A 19,111-nucleotide genomic window follows, 5' to 3' on the forward strand; every position below is an offset into this window, starting at 1 on the left:
GCCCGGGTGCTCGCCCCCCGCCCGCCCAGGCCTCCCCGGCCGCCCGACGCCCCCGGCTCCTGGCCCCGGCGCGCCCTCCAGACGGCGAGCGCTCGGCCCGGGCTCGGCGCCCAGCGCAGCCCGGGGGAGGGAAGGCGCGTCCCACCCCCAGGGCCTGGAGCCCAAACAGGTGAAAGTACGCGCCGGGCACGCTCGCCGCTACCCGCGAGCCTGGCCGCCGCCGCCTGCGCGCCCCGCTCCCCTTCCACCGGCCCGGGACTCGGGGCACTTCGGGAGTACCTGCCGTTGGTGGGGTTTGGGGGCGTCTCTGCTGGGCCGGGGCGAGGGTCCGACACGCAGGCCAGCCCCGGATCCCCAAGAGCCTCCTGTACTTCCTCAGGCCCTAGGTCTCCGCCGGGACCCTCTGGAACCGGTTCCTCCTGGCTGCCCCTACCCGGGGCTACGGCCCCTGCCCGCGGGGATACTCACCCGAGCTTCACGTAGAGGACGCCAAAGCAGAGAAACACATAGAAAATCCACTTGCGAAAGTTTCTGTGCATGATCCAGGGAGGGGGGCTGCGCCATAGACAGCGGCGGCCGGAAGGGACGCGCGGGCGGGGCGGGGAACCGGCAAGGGCAGGGGGCTTCGGTGAACCGCTCTCAGCCAGCGCTGCGGCTCGGGCGGCCGGCGACGCGCGAGCACTCGGCGCGCGCTGCCACCATGGTGAGCCCGGGGCGCCGCTGCCGCCGCCGCCGCGTGCGCCCGGGTAGTGACCTGGGCCGGGAACCGCGACCTCGGAGCCGGGCTGAGAGATCGCAGGACAAGACCAGCGCCGGCGGGGACCGGGCCCGAGCTCTGCGGGCGGGCGGGCGCTGCCTCTACTGGGCGCAGCCGCCTGGGGCCGTGCGCGCCTCGCCGAGCGCCGCCGCGGCCAATGTGTCCGCACTTGTCCGCCTCCCCAGGTGACTCGCGGCCCCGGCAAGCGAGCTGCGAGAGAACGAGCGCGCCCCAGGTAGGAGGATCCGCCTCCCGCCCGCCCTCCTCGCTCGCCGCGCGCTCTCTCTCCCTCGCTCCCGGGCTCTCCCCTCCCTTTTCTCCTCCCTCCCCCGTGACACACAAACACATCCCCCCCCCAACACACACACCCCTCCCCAGGCCCGCTCCCTTCGGATCGGTCTCCTGGGACTGGTCAGGAGGAGGGGAATTGTGTGTGCGGAGTTGGGGGGGGGGCCGCAGGGGAGGGTACATCTCGGAAGAGACACCTGCGGTGGCCCTGGCCTCTATGCTGGCAAGGAGGTGGGGGTGGGACGCAGGTGAACGTCTGGTGCAGATCGCAGTGCCCACTCTCTTCCAATCTCTAGTGGGGGGGGGGGGAGGCCGATACCACCCACCCCCATAGGCGTTCTTGGCGGCGCTTCCCCTCCCCCCAGCAATTACACTCTTGGGGTCCTCCTGGGCCACACCCTTAGCCCAAGTATCGCTAGCTCCCTTGCAGACCTCCATGGAGCCCTCCCCCAGCACCCAGGGTCACCCCCACCTGTCAGCACTGCTGCTGGAGAGACTACCCCAGAGGGGACAGGGAAGGGACAGACAGGCCTAGACGGATGCAGGCGGATGGCTCGCCAAGAATCCTGTAGAAGCCGTAGGACTAAGCACCATGATGGGGGTGGATAGGAGGATGTTGAGGGACCCCCTTGGCTTTGGGAGAGGCTCCCCACCCCCAGGGGTTCCCTGCTTCGCCTCTCCCACTGCCTCTGCTCAGTCTCCTCTGCAGTGTCGGGCTCAGTGTCCACGTTCAGAGCCGAGAGCTCGGGGTCTACCTGGCTGCCGCACCTTGCACACCCCCAGCGGTCCTGCTCGGCACAGCCCTGGGCAAGTGGGTGGCCGGCCGGCAGACCCTGTCCCAACAGAGCTCTGTCTTTCCTGAGGGGCCAGGGCCAGCCACCTAACGGCTGTCCTGGCCAGGTTCCTCTGCTGCTCCGCGAGATCTCAGCCCTGGACTCCTTCAAGCATGCCACTCTTGGGGGAGTGGATGGAACTGGGAAGCGCTTAATTCCTGAGGGCCAGTGAGAGGGAGACTCGCTGTGGTGGGCGTAGGGCAGGGGCAATTGTTTCCAGCCACCCTGAGTCCCACCTCGCCAAGCCCCAGTGGGGGGAAGCCTAACTCAGAACCTACTTACCTGCACCCCTGCGTTCCGGCTCAACTCCCTGCCCCACTCCCTCTTAATCCTTCTCAAGTCCCTAAACCTTTGCGCAGGCCATTCCTCCGCCCCTCGACTGGAGGCCAGGCGGATGGGGAGGGTTCCCAGGTGGAAACGTTGGTGAGTAATCACGGGCAGGGAAACTGAGGCACAGAGAGACGTCGAGGGACCGTGTCAACCTCGCCCAAAGTGTTCCTTGCGCCCCGGACATCCCGTTCAGTGAGAATGGGAAACGGAGCGCTGGAACCGGAGGGAGGCGAGGAGCCCTACCCGCCGGCGGCAGGAGCGGGGCCCGCTGGGGGTGGGGAGCGGCGGGAGGAGTCGGGCGCGCGGGCGGATGCTGCCACCCGGCGGCGACACCGCGGACGCTCGGATGGTGCGTCCGAGCCAGCACTGCGGGGCCCCGCGTCGCGGGCCGCCGGGCCAGGCCGGACGCCAGGCTGCGAGGCGAGCGGTGTCCCCGACCCTGTTAGAGTCCGCGGACCACCCCGCGGCCCCACAGCCCCGGTCCCAGCGTCGGTCCATGCGGCGATCCTCAGGAGCTGTGGGGCGCCGGCGGGCTTCCCTGCTCAGGTCTAGCGACCGCGCCGCGCCCACCGCCGCCCACCCCGGTCCGATCCCGGCCTCGGGTCGAGTTGGCTCCGGAAGCAGCCGGGCAGGGTGCGGTAGGGTGGGGAGAAGAGAGTTGCGGCGGGCGAGCGGGCGAGCGGGCGGGACCCCTGAGTTCGCTTGGTCTCGACCTGTCTCTCTGTGCCTCAGTTTCCCCGCGAGGGCCGGACGTAGAGCAGGCGGAGGGACTGTGTCGCTGCGTCGTGCCGCCCCCTGCTGGCCGCGTCTGGCAGGAGGCGCGGGGCAAACGTCGGGAGGGCGGGTATGGCGGGGCTGGGTTCAAGACCTCTGAGTCGCTTCCTCAACAGTCTGTGATTCCTCCTCCCTGTCTCCAGGGGAGTCTCTGAATAGCTTCAAGGTTGGGGGAATCTGGGGTGGGGAGAGCTCTGCGAATCCCCTTCCCGTGTGTGTTTGTGTGTGTGGACGGGTGCACACCCTCACGTACATACCAAAACACCAAACTAGTTCCTGCCCCAGAGCCTATGCACTGACCGTCCCTTCTAGCACAGTGCTCTTCCCCAGGTTCTTTGTGACCCCAGAGTAAATATCACAAATTGGAGGGGCCCACACATTCCTCTTCCCAAACATATTCACTGGTATTCTCTATCCTAACAATCTGCTGTTCCCTTTGTGACACTGAAGACAATATGCCATTACTTGCTCCCTATCACTAGCCTATAAGCTCCATGGGGGCCATCTTCACATCTGCTTTGGTTCTCGCTCAGTCAAGTGTTCAACAAGCAATTGTCAAAGGAACAGATGATTTTCCAGGAAGCAGCCGACATCCACAACCCATAATGTTACAAGCCATGGAGAGCAGGGACGGGATATCGAGTCCTTTCAACCTTGAGATGGGGCTCAAGCACCCTCTCCAGCATTGGCCACACCCCGTTCTTGCTGCCTTTCTCCTGCTTCACTGACAAGTGTTTCTTGAGCCCCCACAACTCGGGCTGTGTGTTGGGCACAGTCTAGACAAGGAGCGGGTCCCCAACTATGGGACCTCACACAGCCTTGTGCAACGGAGTTATCACACTTATTGCACAAAATGAGGAACCAAGATAGAGAACGAAGTGCTTGGCCAAGGTCACACGGTTGGTGAAGCTGGAACTCGAACCCAGGCCCATCAGGCCCAGACACTGGGCTCCTTCCACTGCACGTCTCAACCACCAGGGAGACGCGGCCTGTGCCCCATGGAGTGGAAGATACGGGGCACACTGCCCCCATCCTGATGTGGGGAATCCCCAGTTCAGTGAGGGAGCAGAGTGTGGGACGAGGCCCGAGGACAGCAGGCCCGGAGGAAGGTCCCAGCGGCACTGGGCAAACCCCTGGGGTAGTGAGGTACATGAGAAGGACCTGGAAAGGAACAGATTTGTGGTAGTGGAATTTCTAATGGCCCCCAAAAATGTCCTGCCCTAATCCCTGGGACCAGGAATATGACAACATATCACACCCATTCCTGTACATGGCAAAGGTGTGATAAGGTTACTAATCAGTTGACTTTGAGTTCATCAAAAAGGATCATCCCAGCGCACCTGACCTAATCCTACCTGCCCTTAAAAGCAGAGAATATTCTCGTGGCCTCATGGCAAGGAATGCAGATGGCTTCTGGGAGCTCAGAGCAGCCCCTGGCTGACAGCTGCAATGGACTGGGGAACTCGGGCCTACAGTCACAGGACCTAATTCTGCCCCTAAGCCACCAGCTGAGCTCCTGCCCTGTCCACATGTGGGTTTCCATGTTGTGAAACCCGGAGCAGAGAATCAGCCACACCTCGCCGGACTTCTGAGCACAGAACTGTGGGGTCACAAATGCATGTAGTTTTAAGCTGCTACACTTGTGGCGATTGACCACACAGCAGCATGAAATCAATACAGTACAATTTGGACATGCAGAGATAGGGAAACAGAAATCCAAATGATCGAACTGTATGAGCAAGGGCTGCTGGGTGCTGGGAAGTCGTGGAGCAAAGTAAAAGATGAAACCAGAAGGAGACAGGGGCTCAGACAGAGAAGCCCGAATGCCATGCCGAGGAACATGGACTCAATTTCAAGGGCACTGGGGAGCTATTGAAGATTCACAAGGGAGAGAGACCCACTCAAAGTGGGCCTGAATGGAGTGTCCCCAGCTTGCCTGAGCAGCCAACCCCTAGGATGACTCCAGACCTACTTCTGCAGGTTGGTCCTGGGGAAGGGGTCTGGGAACCTGCGTGTTTAGTAAACACTCAGGTGACTCCGGAGATCAGCACATTTGGGGAACACTCCTATTGGACAAATACAGAAACAGTTGAACATTCTGAGCCCACATCCCAGATCCTCTCTGTACATGAGGTTTTCAAGAGCCCCTGTCGGGGGGGTGGCGGTTGTGGGGAGGAGCCCCCCTTGGTGGGAGGGCAGAGCACCTTCTGGTGAGTGGGAACCAGAGCCCATCTGGGAGAAGAGGCTGTGAGAGACAGATGAGCTCCAGCGTAAGCCTGAGAGAGCCTTCCCAGGAGCCTTCCTGACAACCCCAGTGTGCCGCGGAGGGCTCCCCTGGAGAAGGGCAGACCGAGCTTCCCCCTTTCCCCAGGGTGGTGGTGGAAAATGAGGACCCCCTTCCCCAGACAAGTCCTGGAGCTTCACAGGACTGCATGGGTGCCCAGGGGCCCCGAGAACTAGAAGGAGTGAGCGCTTGGAGCCAGTGTCTGTCACCACGAACAGAACGTGCAGGCCACCCTGCGACTTTTGACCTCCGCAGAAGTTCCGGATCTGGGATGTGACGCGTCTGCCGGCGGGCTCAGGGCCACCTTGGAACAAACTTGCTGCTCAGCTCGAAGGTGGTAGGGGTCAGGTTGGCCCCTGCAGAGGCAAGCATCACCCATTGTTAACTTGGTGACAGGCTGTCCTCCACCTGTCAACAATCAGGTAGGTGTCACCGCCTAAAATTCCAGCGGCCGGACAGACCGAGGCACAGAGAGAACCCCACCAACCCGGGCTGAACTGTGATTCGAGAGAGAAATGGACCTTTACTGTATCATCCCCCATGACGGGGAAGTTGTTACAGCGGCTAGCCTGACTTACCCTGACTAATGCGGACCTCGCCTGCCTGGCAATGCAGGCTGACTCTCCCTGACGTGCCACTTGAACACAGGGAACCAACAACTCGGTCTCGGGGACAGGAGACATGGCCCAGAGCCCCTGTTCAGACTTCCAGCTTAGAGTGGCTTCCAATGAGCTGCCCCCACTGCCCGCTAACACAGTTACTGCAAGACAGAAAATAAAAGTCCAGGCGAAGCCCCGTAGTCAAGGATGGCTTGTAGGTAGGTGATCTACCTTCAGTCATCAGAGGCCTGCACCTGCCCCCAAAGGGAAGTCGGACTGTTACAGGGGGAGGGAAAGGAGGACAAACTGTCCCTGTTTAGTTCTGAGACTTCCCGCTCCGGCTTTTGCAAGTCAAAGTGAGGGTCTAAGAAAAGCAAGGGAGGAGTTTACAGCATCACCGCGCGATGGAGAGAGAACTGGCGCCACCTACTGGACAAAGGCCACGGGCTGGCGGAGCCGGAGACAAAAGGACATGGGACTCTGGGGATTTGGGACCAGAAAGGCAGAAAGGGGGCAAGGACTAGGGGCCAGCACTGGGAGGACACTTGGGAACAGCGGGGGCCGGCCTTCGAAGTGTTGCTTGGACACGCTTCAAGAGAATGCCGTACGCTTGCCCGGGAGAAAGAGTTACTGTTCAGATGAATGACCGACCATCCCAGGACAGAGGGGTCCCCAGGATGAGAGACTTCCAGTTCTAAAACCATACAGTCCTAGGAAAGCCAGGCCACGTTGGTCACCCTACTACAGTACCTCTTGTTCTCATTGCTTCGGATCCGGAACCTTCCACCAGTTCCCAGCACCTGCCAGCACATGGTCCATGAACCGTCCGTTAGAAAGACATCTGTCTGCCTGGGGCCCAGGATTTCCACTCCCTCCCGGATGTCCCTGTGCAAACAACTTCCCCTCCCTCTTTTCAGTGACCCAGGACACTTGGAAGCCCCGCAGGACAGAGGGTGGGAGCAGTGATGGGCAGAGAGTGTGGAAAGAAAGAAAAGTGCTGATATTGGTATTTGAGTGGGAGCTGGCCTCAGTGAAAATCACCCTGAGGGCACCTACACCACGTTTGCAGAGGGCAGTCAAAGCCCTCCTCGGGCTCTAATTTTTTCTCCCACCCCAAAAGGAAAGATGATCCACGTCCTGAGAGTAAGAATTTTGATAAGAACTGTATTAATCCAGGATGCGGCAGACTTCTTCCGTAAAGGACCAGACAGCAAAGCGCTCTGGCTTTGCGGGCACGCAGTCTTCTCTAATACGTTCACTTTCTTTACAGCTCTGTAACAGCGTCAAACCCACTCTTAGCTTGGGCATTTGACCCCAGGCCAGTGCTCGCTGACCCCTGTATTAGTCAGACTTTTGCCATCACAGATAACAGAAGCCACACTGTAAGGAATGGAAAAGGAGAACCAGTGATTCTTGTAACTGGAGCTTCCAAGGCAAGGGGAGCTTCAGGTACAGCTGCATCCAGGGCTCAGATGAAGTTACCAGTGATTTCTGTTTCTCCTGCCCTTGGTTCTGCTCACCTAGAAGTTAGCCTCAGCCTCAGGCAGTCCCTTTCCACCCTGCCCAGTGGCCCCTACCAGCTCAGGCCTCTGTCTTGGCACTCACAACGGCAAGGGAAAGAGCTCCCTTTCCCGCCTTCCAGCAGCACCACAAGATGGCCTGTCACTGCTTGTGTGTAGTCTGGCCTGGGTCATGGGCACTGTGGTCGCAGCAGAAAGCATGGGCCTGGGTCCCATGGGGTTTTGGAACCCAGGCTGCGGTCATTCTCATCCAGAAGGCACAGACTCAGAAAGGGGAAGCAGCGGCCCCTCGAGGAAGATGGAAGGAGGCGAGTGAGTGCCAGGCAAGAGGAGAACCAGAGTCCACCACACATCACAAATGTTCCATTTAACACAAACGTATAGGACAGGATCCATTCATTCATTCAACCTCAGCACAGCCCTGAGGAGGGAACTGAGCCACAGGGGGGACTGGGTGGGGCTCGGGGCCTGGAGGGCGGTGCAGCCCCAGAAACTTGCCGCTGCACGTTCCATCAGTAGGCCACAGAAGAAAGGCCACAGGTGTCTCTCCAAAGATGCCAACGGGACACTGAGAAAAATTCAAGGCCCTTTCCTAATGTGAGAAAAACAAGCAGACCACAAACAGAAACTTGGAAACCTTGGACCAGAGACTCATTCCTATGACGGGAAGTACTTGGAGTTCACCAGCTCTCCCTCACCCCCTCCCCGCCCCCAAGGCCAGCCATTTGTGCCCTGGGTGTTCTGGGCTCTTGCTATGCACCCCCCAAAGCCATTCAGCCTGGAATCTGGGGCAGCAGTCTGCGGCCCTACCTCTGGGCCGTTTCCCTGCTGTTCCATGCTGTTCCCCATCTGGAATTCCTTTCCAGCTCTGACCAGTGACGTCTCGGGCTGTTAGGAGGGATCAGGCCATGAAAGACGCTGAAAGCCAGGCCAGCACCTTGGACCGTGTCCTAGGCAAAGGCCAAACAGTACACATGCGGCTGCCCGAGGAAGCTGGGGGTGTTCAGCCACAGCACCATGGGCGTTCGGGTCTGGATCACTCTCTGTGGTGGGGGTCGCTGCTGTGTCCTGAAGCCCGCACCTGCTAGACCCAGGTAGCACCCTTCCCCCGAGTCGTGTCTCCAGTCATTGCCCATGTCCGCTGGGGGAGGTGGGGGCAGATCGGGCAGATACAAGGCTTGGACTTTTCTGAGTGGAGGATGCAGGTTCCACACCCAGTGCCTGACGTACCCACCCCCAACATACCACGTATTGTGTTTCTATGGGCCGCTCTAGGCCTCTAGGCCCCGCTAGGCCTTTCCCAGCTTTGGGTCTGGAGGGTGTGGCCCCAGCTCCAGTCATCCTGCTGGTACCACGTGATCCACTCAGACCCTGACAGCAGGGCTTAAGCAAGACACAGGTGTACTTTTCTTTCTCATAAAAGAAGTCGAGAAGTAGGAAAAGTAGGACTAGGATAAGGGTGGTACATGTCACCTGGGACCCAGACTCCTGCTAGCTCCTCCCTCTGCCTTCTCAAGCATGTGTCCCTTCACCTCTGCGTGTGAGATGGCTGCTAGAGCTCTGCCATCACAGCTACTTTCCAGGCCGCAAGATGGAAGAAGGACCAAAGAAGGGCATGCCTCGCCTGGTTCCTGGACACACCCACTTACTTCTCACTGGCCAGGACTTGGTCACATGGCTAGCTCTAGGTGCAAGGCAGGCTGGGAAATGTAGTCTTTTATCTGAGCAGTATTACACCCAGCTAAAATTGGAGCTCTGTTATGAAGGCAGATGGGGAGATGGTCACCAACCTCTCCCCACCCTGTGATCTACTCAGATGTCCCCTGCCTGGATCCACCCAGCCTGTGGGCAACGGATTATTCAGACCTCCTCCCTGGATTATTATTATTATTATTATTAATATGGATTATTCAGCCTAGCCTGCAGCCAGGTCTGGGAATTCTGTGCTGAAGGATAAAGGAATAGGCGGACACCCCACCCCACCCCCGCTCCCAGCCATTCCTGTTCTCAAGAAGAGAGCTGAGTAGGACGCACGCTGGGCTGCTCCAGTCAAAGCCATTGAGGCAGGCAGGGCTGGGGAGGTGAGGGAGAGAGGCTCGTGGTCTAACGCAAGCACTTCTGTTCTCTGCTCCTCGTCCGTGAGCTGCTCCATCTAACTTCCCGTACCCTCCGTGCCTCCGAAACCAGGTGTAGTCTTTCAAAACCAGGACTGAGTCACCAGCTTCCCCAGCCACGCGGGGAGTGACTGGCCGACCATTTGGGGGACTGGGAAACTGAGCCGGGACTCGCCCTTAAGAAGCTGGATTAACTGAAATGTTATTGCAACGGTAACCATACTCCCGCTTGCCACGTTGACCTCCCAGAATGAATGGGGTGTTCGTTCCTTGTCTCAGGCCCCAAGAGCCATGACCCCAGAGCTGACCGCTGACTGTGAGGACACCTGGGACGTGGCCTCCATGCCCCCTCTTGACTCACAGTCAATATCAGGTCAGAGCCTGTGCTCTAAGGGTGGGAAGAGAGCAGCTGCCCAAGGAGGGAGAAAGCTGCCAGGGTCACCCGGTGACCAAGCCAGGACTCACACCCCAGTGTACTGGCCTCAGCATCCAAGGGGGCCTCCTGGGCTTCCTGCACCATAACCCCTCCTTTAGCTGTCGCACGCCAATCCAGCATCCTACCCACGGACTGGGGTCCCCGGCCTTCACGTGGATTTCCTTGCTTGCACACATCGCCCAGTGCAGGGACTCCGGGCGGTGGGGGCCTTGACTCCACCCCTCAGCATGCCCCCCTCCACGGGGACTCCTCCTCTCAGCCTGAGACACACAGGCCACCCGACGGCAGCTTCCAGGCTGTCAGCATCCAGGCTTGGCCCAAGAAATGCCTCTGCAGCTCAAGTTCTGGGCCTCAGTTTGGTCAGCTGTGAAATGGGAGGTTGTTACCGAAGCTGAGGCCTTGGCCAGCCCTAATGTCCCATGACTCCCCCCGCCCCCAAAATCTGGGCAGCATTCCCATACTGGTGAACAAATGAATGAATGAATGAATGAATGAATGGGTGGGGTGACGGACCTGCCCTGGTGGGGTGACGGACCTGCCCTGGCCCATCAAATCTTGTTTCCCAGAGGGGGAGCCCTACCTCTGGGAAAGTGGGTCCAGCCAGCGTGCCCTGTTTCCTGTCCCGCTGCCCGGCCATGCGGACGCCCCGTTGCATTTCACTCCATCCCACCTTTGTCCTCATGGTGCCTCTGCCCTCCCCGCCAGGTGAGTGGCGGCTCCGACACAGGGCACAGAGATGCCTGACTGCAGGAGGCCAAGTTCAATCTCACGCCTCCTTCCCTTTGTAAAGGCTGGGGCTTGTGGGGCCTGTTTCCTCGGAGCCCGGACACAGCCAGGGGAGGATGTCAGGGGCGGGAATGAGCCCGGTGCAGAAACGTGCCTGGAACACACATGGTTTACTGCGTTCCTGGCTGGTTAGATCTGAGCGTGGTCCTCCCTCAGAGCCCACCGTGGAGGACACTGACCCTGACCCAGACCTTACAAGCCAATGTGGCTAGAATGAGAGCTTGCAGGGGGCACAGATGGGCCTGGAATGGAATGATGTCGGGTCTCCAGTCCTTCACAGGAGGACGGCAGCAAGAGCACATACATACTTATGTAAAGCAAATACATCCCGGGGGCAGGTTGCCTGACAGGGTCCACGGGACAGATGTATCTTTCTGTGGCCAGGGAAGTCCTCTTATGAGTCCAGAAATAGAGGTGCAGACTTTCTGAGGCCCCGAGATATTCACTATTCCCTCTGGGACCTGTGGTCCAGGATAGGCAAGTGTGGAGGAACCCCGGGATAGCATAGCATTGTCAATCATTTGGGACAGAGGCTCATTCACTAGCCCCAGTGACAGCTGGGAGGAAGCGGGGAGACCACCGGCTGCATCTGATGGGGGCCCAGAGCCGCGGGGTCCCTGGGAGAGCCACAGAAACTGACACGAGCCTAGGGCTGTGGGAACCCCAAGGAGGCCTGCACCAGACAGGGGTGTTCAGGGAAGGCTTCCGGGAGGAGGGTGGCCATTGCTGAGCCCTGAACGATGAGCCAGGCGGACCACCCAGGGAACAGTCTTCTGGGCTTAGGGACCAGCATGAGCAAAGACACGGAGGGGAACAAGAATAAGGTCCATCTGCTGAGGAGGGAGGCCACGCGGGCCTTGGTTGCCCTCCAGTGTTGGTGAGTGACTTCCTTTCAGAAGCTCTGCGAAGCTTCCAAGAAGTTTCCTTCAGAAGCTTTGATCTTTAAAAAGGTATAATGACTGCCTATCCCCATAGCGTCCCTGCAGACACGTCCCTGTGGTCCCCAGAAGCACCGTCCCTGCACACCACCCTCACCAAACCCACTTGCACTGAGGCTCCGGCCCAAGCCCCCACCACCCCATCCAGCCCCACAGACTGTGTACGGTGACCCCTCATGGTCTGTTTTGGGCACATTGCCTCTCCCAGCCCCTCATCAGCCCACTGAGGTGGCTGGCACCTCCTCCAAGGAGCCCTCCTGGTTGCCCCAGGTAAGCCTAAGACGCTCCCTCCCCTTGGTCTGTGCAGCCCCTTTGCCCTTCATCTCAGCCTGGATCCCGAAGTGGCAGGGGCAGAGACTGTCCCTGTCCCTTCCAGAGAAGCCTCTGAGCAGATCTGGGGCTAGTGACCGCCCACACTCTGCCTTACCCCCAGCAACCTGAGTCCAGAGTGGTGCCTGGGTGTGTGGGAGAAGGACAGAAGCATGACCATATGGCCAGGCTACTGTGGGTTGCCTGGGATGACCGTGCAGAGACCTTCTTCGGCAAGTGATGGAGGGAGTGGCGGAGAGGATGGTGGAGGAGTATTTTAGAATATAACAAGAAAGAAAACCTCTTCTCCACCCACTGGGTCCAGTTTTGAACCTGGATTTGCCCCCACATGTTTAGGCCCCGGACAAGAGCAACCACTTCTGTCTCAGTTTCCCTGGAAGTGACTGGAGGAGAGGGTTAGGTGACCCAGTCATGCTCTAAAAAGTTCTGTACCCAGTTCTGATGTGAGGGTTCTTTCCCCCACCAAGCGGTCCTTGGACACCAGCCAGACGTCCTACAGTCGGACTGGCTGTGACTGTCCACCAGGAGACAGCGTCGGGCCCCACAGGTTAAGGGCCCAGTCCCACAAATCTGCCCCCCACCTTCAGAAGCCAGACACAAGTCCCCATCGTCCCCTGTGCTTCTGACCAATGGTTACAAGTCAGGGGTTCCCATGACCCCCTCCTGGGTTGCGTGAATTTGCTAGCAGGGCTCACAGAGCTCCAAGAAACGTCCCACTCGCCACACCGCAGGCTTGCAGGCACGGGTGCGCTCAGCAGCAGCCCCAGGGAAGGAGGCAGAGGGCAGGGCGTGGGGAGGGGGCACGCCTCTCCTGCACCTGCTCCCACTCTCCCCCAGCACGTGCTCTGGGATCTTGACTCAGTTACTTGGGCCTGAGTGATGACTTCAGTGGCCCCTGGCGACCCATCCGACCTCCACTCCCCCCACTCTGCTCTAGGGGTCAGGGAGGGGGTGGGGAGGGCAGAGACGGAAAACCCCCAGCCCCTCACCCACCACCAAGTGGGGTCTCCTGGGGACCAGCCCCCACCCTCAGGTGTGGACCAAGCCTCCTCGTTACCGTGACAGAAGACTGTTGTTCTGAGCACTCGGGAAATTCCCGGGGAGCTCCTGCCAGAAACGGCCGAGGACCAGCTCCTTCTTTCTTATGATGAATCCCAGTGTCCCCCGTCCCAGCTCTGCCCATCAGTCCTGGGCCTGGGGCCTCTTCCTTCTGTGTGGTCACCCTCTCCCCCGTGGGCACAGTCAGGATAAGGTCTAGGCCACAGTGTCCCCAAAGGCTGGCCCGGCCTGGGGACAGAGGTGAGTAGAAGGAAGTGGGTCCCTGTGAGATGCGGACCCAGAGTCCTTCGGTGACAAACCCGGTGACACCTCCCTTCCTGGGCTCGCAGCACCTTCTGTGCCTTGGGGCACAGCACTCACGCCTGAGAAATCAGACGTCTCTGCCTCCCCTTGCACCCTGCCCGCTGTGCTTCCCGACCTGTCCCCAGACTCCGGCTGCAAGTCTTTGTCCCCAGGCAGCCCTTGACCTTGGAGTCGGCCCCCTTCTTGGTTTCTGCTCGGGGTCCCCGCCAACTCCCAGGGTGCCCACCAGAGGGCGCGCTGCAGCCGGGAAAGGATGTGGCCGTGGGCTCCGGCTGTGAGTCAGGGACGCGGCTGGAGGGACAGACGTCCAGAGAGCCGTGTCCCCCACGCACGGCATTCACCTCTCCGTGGTGGTGCCTGCCGGGGGGTGGGGGGCTGTGAGGTGGACATGTCGAGGACCCAGGTAGCTTCCGGCTGCGCCCCCACCCCACGGGGGACACGGAGACCCAGTGGGCAGGAGGAGTGGAGTGTCGGAATGTGGGGCCCCCATGGGGCCGAGGGCGCGGAACGGGACTCCCAGAGGCCACCCGAGATGGCTGACGAAGATTGGTGCACATGGCTCAGGTGTCACGCCTGCCTTCCTCCTCTGGCAGACACATCCGCGGGGTGTCCACTCCGGGCCATTGTGGCTGGAGCTGCGGGGGACGTGGGTGCGTGGGGGCGGCCAAGCCCCTGCTCTCTGCTCTCCTGGGGTTTGACCACGCGTGGGGCCCGGGTCAGACACTTGTTTCACTTCTTTGTTTTGTTTTTTTTAAGACTTACTTGTTTGCGAGCGGGAGCCCTGGGGGAGGGCAGAGGAGAGACCCTCAGGCCGACTCCCCGCGCGGAGCCTGACTGGGGCGGGGCTCGATCCCAGGACCCCGAAATCACAACCTGAGCCGAGGCCCGGAGTCCCGCGCTTAACCAGTGGAGGCCCCCGGGCACCCGGTGTTTCAGTCTTGGAGGAACTGCCAGACTGTATTCCCGGCGCCTGCGCCCTGGACACCCCCGCGGGAGCGCCCCGGTTTCGCCGAGCTCTCTTGTCAGTGTCCCCCGCGTTTTATCTTTATCGTGATTGTTGTAGCCTCCCAGTGGATGTGAAGTGTCTCCTTGTGCTTCATGCCTTTCTGGGGTCGGATAATACCTTGTGCTCTCCCTCGTGGTCTGGAGGGAGAGGGAACGCGATGCCCAGCTAGGTCCCCAGTGGTGGCTAGGGCAGTGATAGGGGCCGCGGAGCCAGGGAGAAGTCAGTGCTTCGGGGAAGTTTCTGGAAGGCGTGAGGGGCAAGATGAGTTGGCCAGCAGAGCAGGTGTGAGTCTACTGAGGCTGGGGACACCGGGGCAGCAGGGGACACACAGACGGTCCTCCTTGATGGTGGCAGAGACTGGAGGGGGGGAGGGAGAAAGGGCCGGAAGCTACACACATAGACACACGCTCACATCCCACACGCACACACCTTACACACACCACACATACGTGCACACCCCACACACTCCACACACCACACACAGACACACACCAGAGAGAGACACACACGTACCCTGCACACACGCACGTTCTGCACACACAGGTGTGCACGCACATGCGTACACACACACTCTCTCCCTCGGTCTCAGGACCACGGACCGCGCCCCCATCGCAGCTCCCTCACTCAGCAGTATGTCGAGCACGATCCTCCCGGCGGCGTGCTGTGTGCCGGGCTTTATGCTAAGAGATGTGGGAGATTCCAGAAGAGGCAAAAACGGGAGCGCTTTCCCCTCGGAAAAAAGAGGAACAAACAATGGGGCCGACTCTAAGTGGTGAGAAAGCTGGTCAGAGCTGCTGCGGGCCCCTTCTCAGTGCTGGAAGAGTCCTGGACGCCAGAGAGAGCAGAGAGCCGGCAGATCCCGGAGGGCTTCCCAGAGGCAGCCCTGCTTGGCTGAGTCTGTGGGGTGGGGCGCAGAACCCAAGGGGTATGGGATGCGCATGGGCACAGCGGGCTGGGGGACCTGGTTGAGGGCCACAGACAAGGGACAGCGGGCAGCAGGCGGGGCCTGAGGCCTGGGACAGAGCTGCGTCCTTGACAGGGGACCAGGGAGGCTGGGCAGAACTGTGGCTGGGGCTCGGACCTCAGGGCGGGAGGGCAGCTCCTCCGTAAACATCTGCTCCATAGGCTCCCAGCAGGCTCTGCCAGCTGGCCTCTTGGGCCACAGGCCTGGTGGCTGGGCAATCATCTATCACAGGGGCCAGCCCTGGGGTCACAGAGGAGGGGGGTGGCCAGCAGCTTGGACCCCGTCTGGTCACCAGAGTACCAGCCCCCTGTTGCTGGGCTGCACCAAGAGTGGGGCTGGTCTGTATTGAGGTCACAGGTGACTTGCCCAGAGCACTCTGCAGAGAGTCTGTCGGCTCCCTTGGCCCAGGCTCGGGGGGCATTTCCAGGGTGGAGACACAAACACACTTTGGGGGGGCGGTATGGGGGTCATGATCTCTGAGCCCTGCAGGGCGTAGAGGGGACTGCCAGGTTGGCCTCGGGCAGGGAAGGCAGGGTGGGAGTGATTGGGGAGAACTTACGCAGTCCCCCTGCTAGGGCAAGAACCAAGACAGACAGGTCCCAGCGCAGCTCAGAACCCGTGTTTGGTGTGGCGATGAGGTAGCGGATGACACATCAGCACATTTTTTTTTAATTTTTTAAAGATTTTGTTTATTTATTTGACACAGAGAGAGATCACAAGCAGGCAGAGAGGCAGGCAGAGAGATGGAGAAACAGGCTCCCGGCTGAGCAGAGAGCCCAATGCGGGCCTCAATCCCAGGACCCTGAGATCATGACCTGAGCTGAAGGCAGAGGCTTAACCCACTGAGCCACCCAGGCGCCCAACACATCAGCACATTTAACAGGAACAGCCTGATGGGGAGGGACGCTACTGCAAGGGCAGAGACAAACTTGAGCCATGGGGCAGCACTGCAGCTGAGACTGGAGGAGAGCAGGTCAGGCAGAGGGCGCAGCTCATGCAAAGGCCCTGCGGTAGAAAGAAGTTCAGCATAACCCAAGGGCACCGACTGTGAAAGAGGCACAGATGAGGAGGGTGAGATTTTCTGAAGCCCCCCCACTTGCCCCCCCCAGACAGGGTCCTAGGGCCCCTCATCATTTTAAAGCTGAAAGGAATCAGTTTGAGTCGAATGGAGACAGCATCTCTGGGAATCTGGCAGCCGAAGTCACAGTGCCTGGCTGCGGGTTCACTCCAGGACACACTGTCTTCCTGTGTGGCTGGGATAGGGGTGGGGGGGTCTGGCTCGAGGCCACCCCTCCCCCACTGGCGCATTGTCTGTGCCGCAGCAGGCCGGAAGCAGCTCCTGCTCTAGGCAGGCGGGGCGTGGGGACAGTGAACCAGTGACCGGCTCCTTGTCCTCCCAGAAGCCTCTAGCGGCGCCACTCTCTGTGATCAGCCCCCACTCCCTGGCCTGGACATCGGGGCTGGGGGAGGGTGACCCCCCAGGTCCCCCCAGAACCTGAAGTTGAGGAGGCTGGACATGGCTGGCTGGCCCCCACCTGCTAGCAGAGGCACCCAGAGTCAGATCCCATCCCTGCCTTTCGGCCCACCCCAGGACCACCCTGTCAACAACTGGGTGGGCAACCAAACCACCGTTGCCATCCCAACTGCAGATGGCGACCACTCCTGGGCCAAGACAGAGGGGAGATAAATGCCAAGACCTAATTTACAAGTGAAATGTCTCCAGGACGGGCCACCTCCTCCTCCCCAAAGAAAAATAATCCACGCTTTGGGTTCCCACTAAGCCAGTGTAGCCACAGAGCCTCAGTTCCTGGCCCCATGGGAATTTGCATCCGAGACCGGGGATCAGTGGAGGGGGGTGCACAGGTCAAACCTGGGACCCTGCAGGCATCCACTGGCCCCCCGTGGTGCACTCTGGGCTGGGGGCTCCAGGGACTGACACATCCCAGCCTGACCCACCCCCTGAGCACTCTGTCCCTAGAGCATCCTCGAGGAAAGATGGGCATGTCCAGCCCTGGGAGATGGAGCTCTGCTGACCCACGATGCTGGTGGTCCACAGGGTAAAGTGAGTCAGCTCAGAGTCCTGCTTCTTCTCCAGCTGCCCCTGCCTGTGACAGCACCACGGCCAGGGGTGTCCAGCCTCAGACACCGTCTGTCCAGACAAGCCTCAGGGATGGCATGTTTTCCTCAGGGTGTCTGGAAATGGGGACCTGCTCCTCCGGCCAGGACCAGGACACTAGCAGGTGTCGGCCAGCCCTGCCCTGTCCTGAGGCTCCGCGACACTTCTCGGGTCTGGCCCCTCACCCCATCGAGCCCGCGGCAGTGCCTTCTCAGGGTCACTCGTTTATCAGTCCCCCACAGCCGCTGTCTGGGACAAGAACATATGTTGGCCGGGGCTCTGGCTTCTAGAAGCTTCTTTTATTGTTTTTCTTTCAAAATGTCTCAGCCATTTGCTTTCCAAAGTCTATTTTAATGTCAGGAGCTGGCAGGAATCTCTGTGACCCTCCCCGAGATATCTGCCTCCTCTCCGCGGCCGCCTGGCCGGTGTGCGTGCCAGTGTGGGCGAGAGCGGCACATCCCCCAGGGCAGGCAAGGATGGTTATGTCCCTCGGTCCGAGGAATCAGAGTCCGAGAAAATGAGCGGATCAGAATTGGGCGTTCAGTGTGAGCATCTGAGGGCCTGGCACACGCGCCCCCCCATAACCTTCTGTGGCTCCCCATTGCCTCCCTGAAGGCACAGCCCTCCTGAGCCTCCCACCTGCTCCCTCGTCCCCAGGCACATGGGAGCCTGGCCTCCCGGTCCTTGCCAACACAGGCCACTCTGGCCCAGCAGGTAAGCTCACAAGGTCAGGGTCAAGGGACTTTCTCGGTTCCTTGGCTTCAGGGGGCCTCCATCCACTTCATCTCATCTGTCTTTAGCCTCCTTCCCACCTGCTCTCCCCGACCTGGCCTCCTCCTGGCTGCCTGTACTCAGCTTCTGGCTCCCATTTGAGGCTCCCTCCTGCAGGCAGCGCCCCCGATGGTCCCCGCCTGCCCCCAGGCTCTCACAGCCCCCTGGAACTTTGTCCATCCCCCATCGCCCTGTCCCCTTGGCTCCTGGGGACAGAGGCCTGGAGTGCCACCTGAGGGCCTCGTCCGATGGGAAGAGGCAGCTCAGTGTGGGGCGGGGGACGGGGGGCACTTTTGTGCCTGCTGAACTCAGGAGCCCGGGGCCAGGCTGAAGGAGACGCGCCGAGGAACAGAACAGGAGAAGAGAGAAATGGAGAAGAGAGGTACCGCTTAACCTCTGCCTGTGCGTTCCCCTCCTCCTCGAAGGCTTCCATGTGCACTGAGCACTGAGTGAGCACAGGTCTGGGTGGAGGGGGTCCCCACACCACACAGAGGAGGGGAGCATGGATTTGAGCCCAAGCCCAGGGCAGGAGCGTCTCGGGCCCCCGCCACCACGCTTTCCCATATCACTCAGGGGTGGGAGCATCCAGAGGGCTGTTGGGGCTGAGAAGCCTAGAGAAAGGAGTCGGGCCTTGCCCAGAAGAGATTTGGGGGTGCAACAAAGATGCCGCAAGTCATGTAATTAGAACAGGAGATAAAAAAGGAACAGAAAGTGAGGACAAGAAGTTAAGTCTAAGTGGAGCCAGAGATGTACTCATGGCTTAAGTTCAGAGCTTCCCAGCAGCCCAGGCTAAAAGAGAAAGTGGCAATTTACCCAAATGACAACTCCAAGGGTAGAATTTGAAGGCATCAGGTTTTAATGCCAAAGCTTCCCTCCTGGGGAAGGTGACATGGGGACTGGGGC

The 19,111-nt window shown here is 60.2% G+C and overlaps 1 protein-coding gene across 1 annotated transcript in view; it reads right to left on the reverse strand.

The window, feature by feature from the left end:
• Positions 1 to 936, reverse strand: part of WNT7B (Wnt family member 7B) — a 48,647-nt gene extending 47,711 nt beyond the window's left edge. The window contains exon 1 of the mRNA XM_047743389.1: positions 469 to 936. Coding sequence (XP_047599345.1) covers positions 469 to 539 — 71 coding nt within the window. The 5' untranslated portion in view covers positions 540 to 936. The remainder of the gene's footprint in view (positions 1 to 468) is intronic.
• Positions 937 to 19,111: the final 18,175 nt, after the last annotated feature.

This window comes from Lutra lutra, chromosome 8 (genome assembly GCF_902655055.1).
Source record: "Lutra lutra chromosome 8, mLutLut1.2, whole genome shotgun sequence".
NCBI classification, from domain to species: Eukaryota; Metazoa; Chordata; class Mammalia; order Carnivora; family Mustelidae; genus Lutra; species Lutra lutra.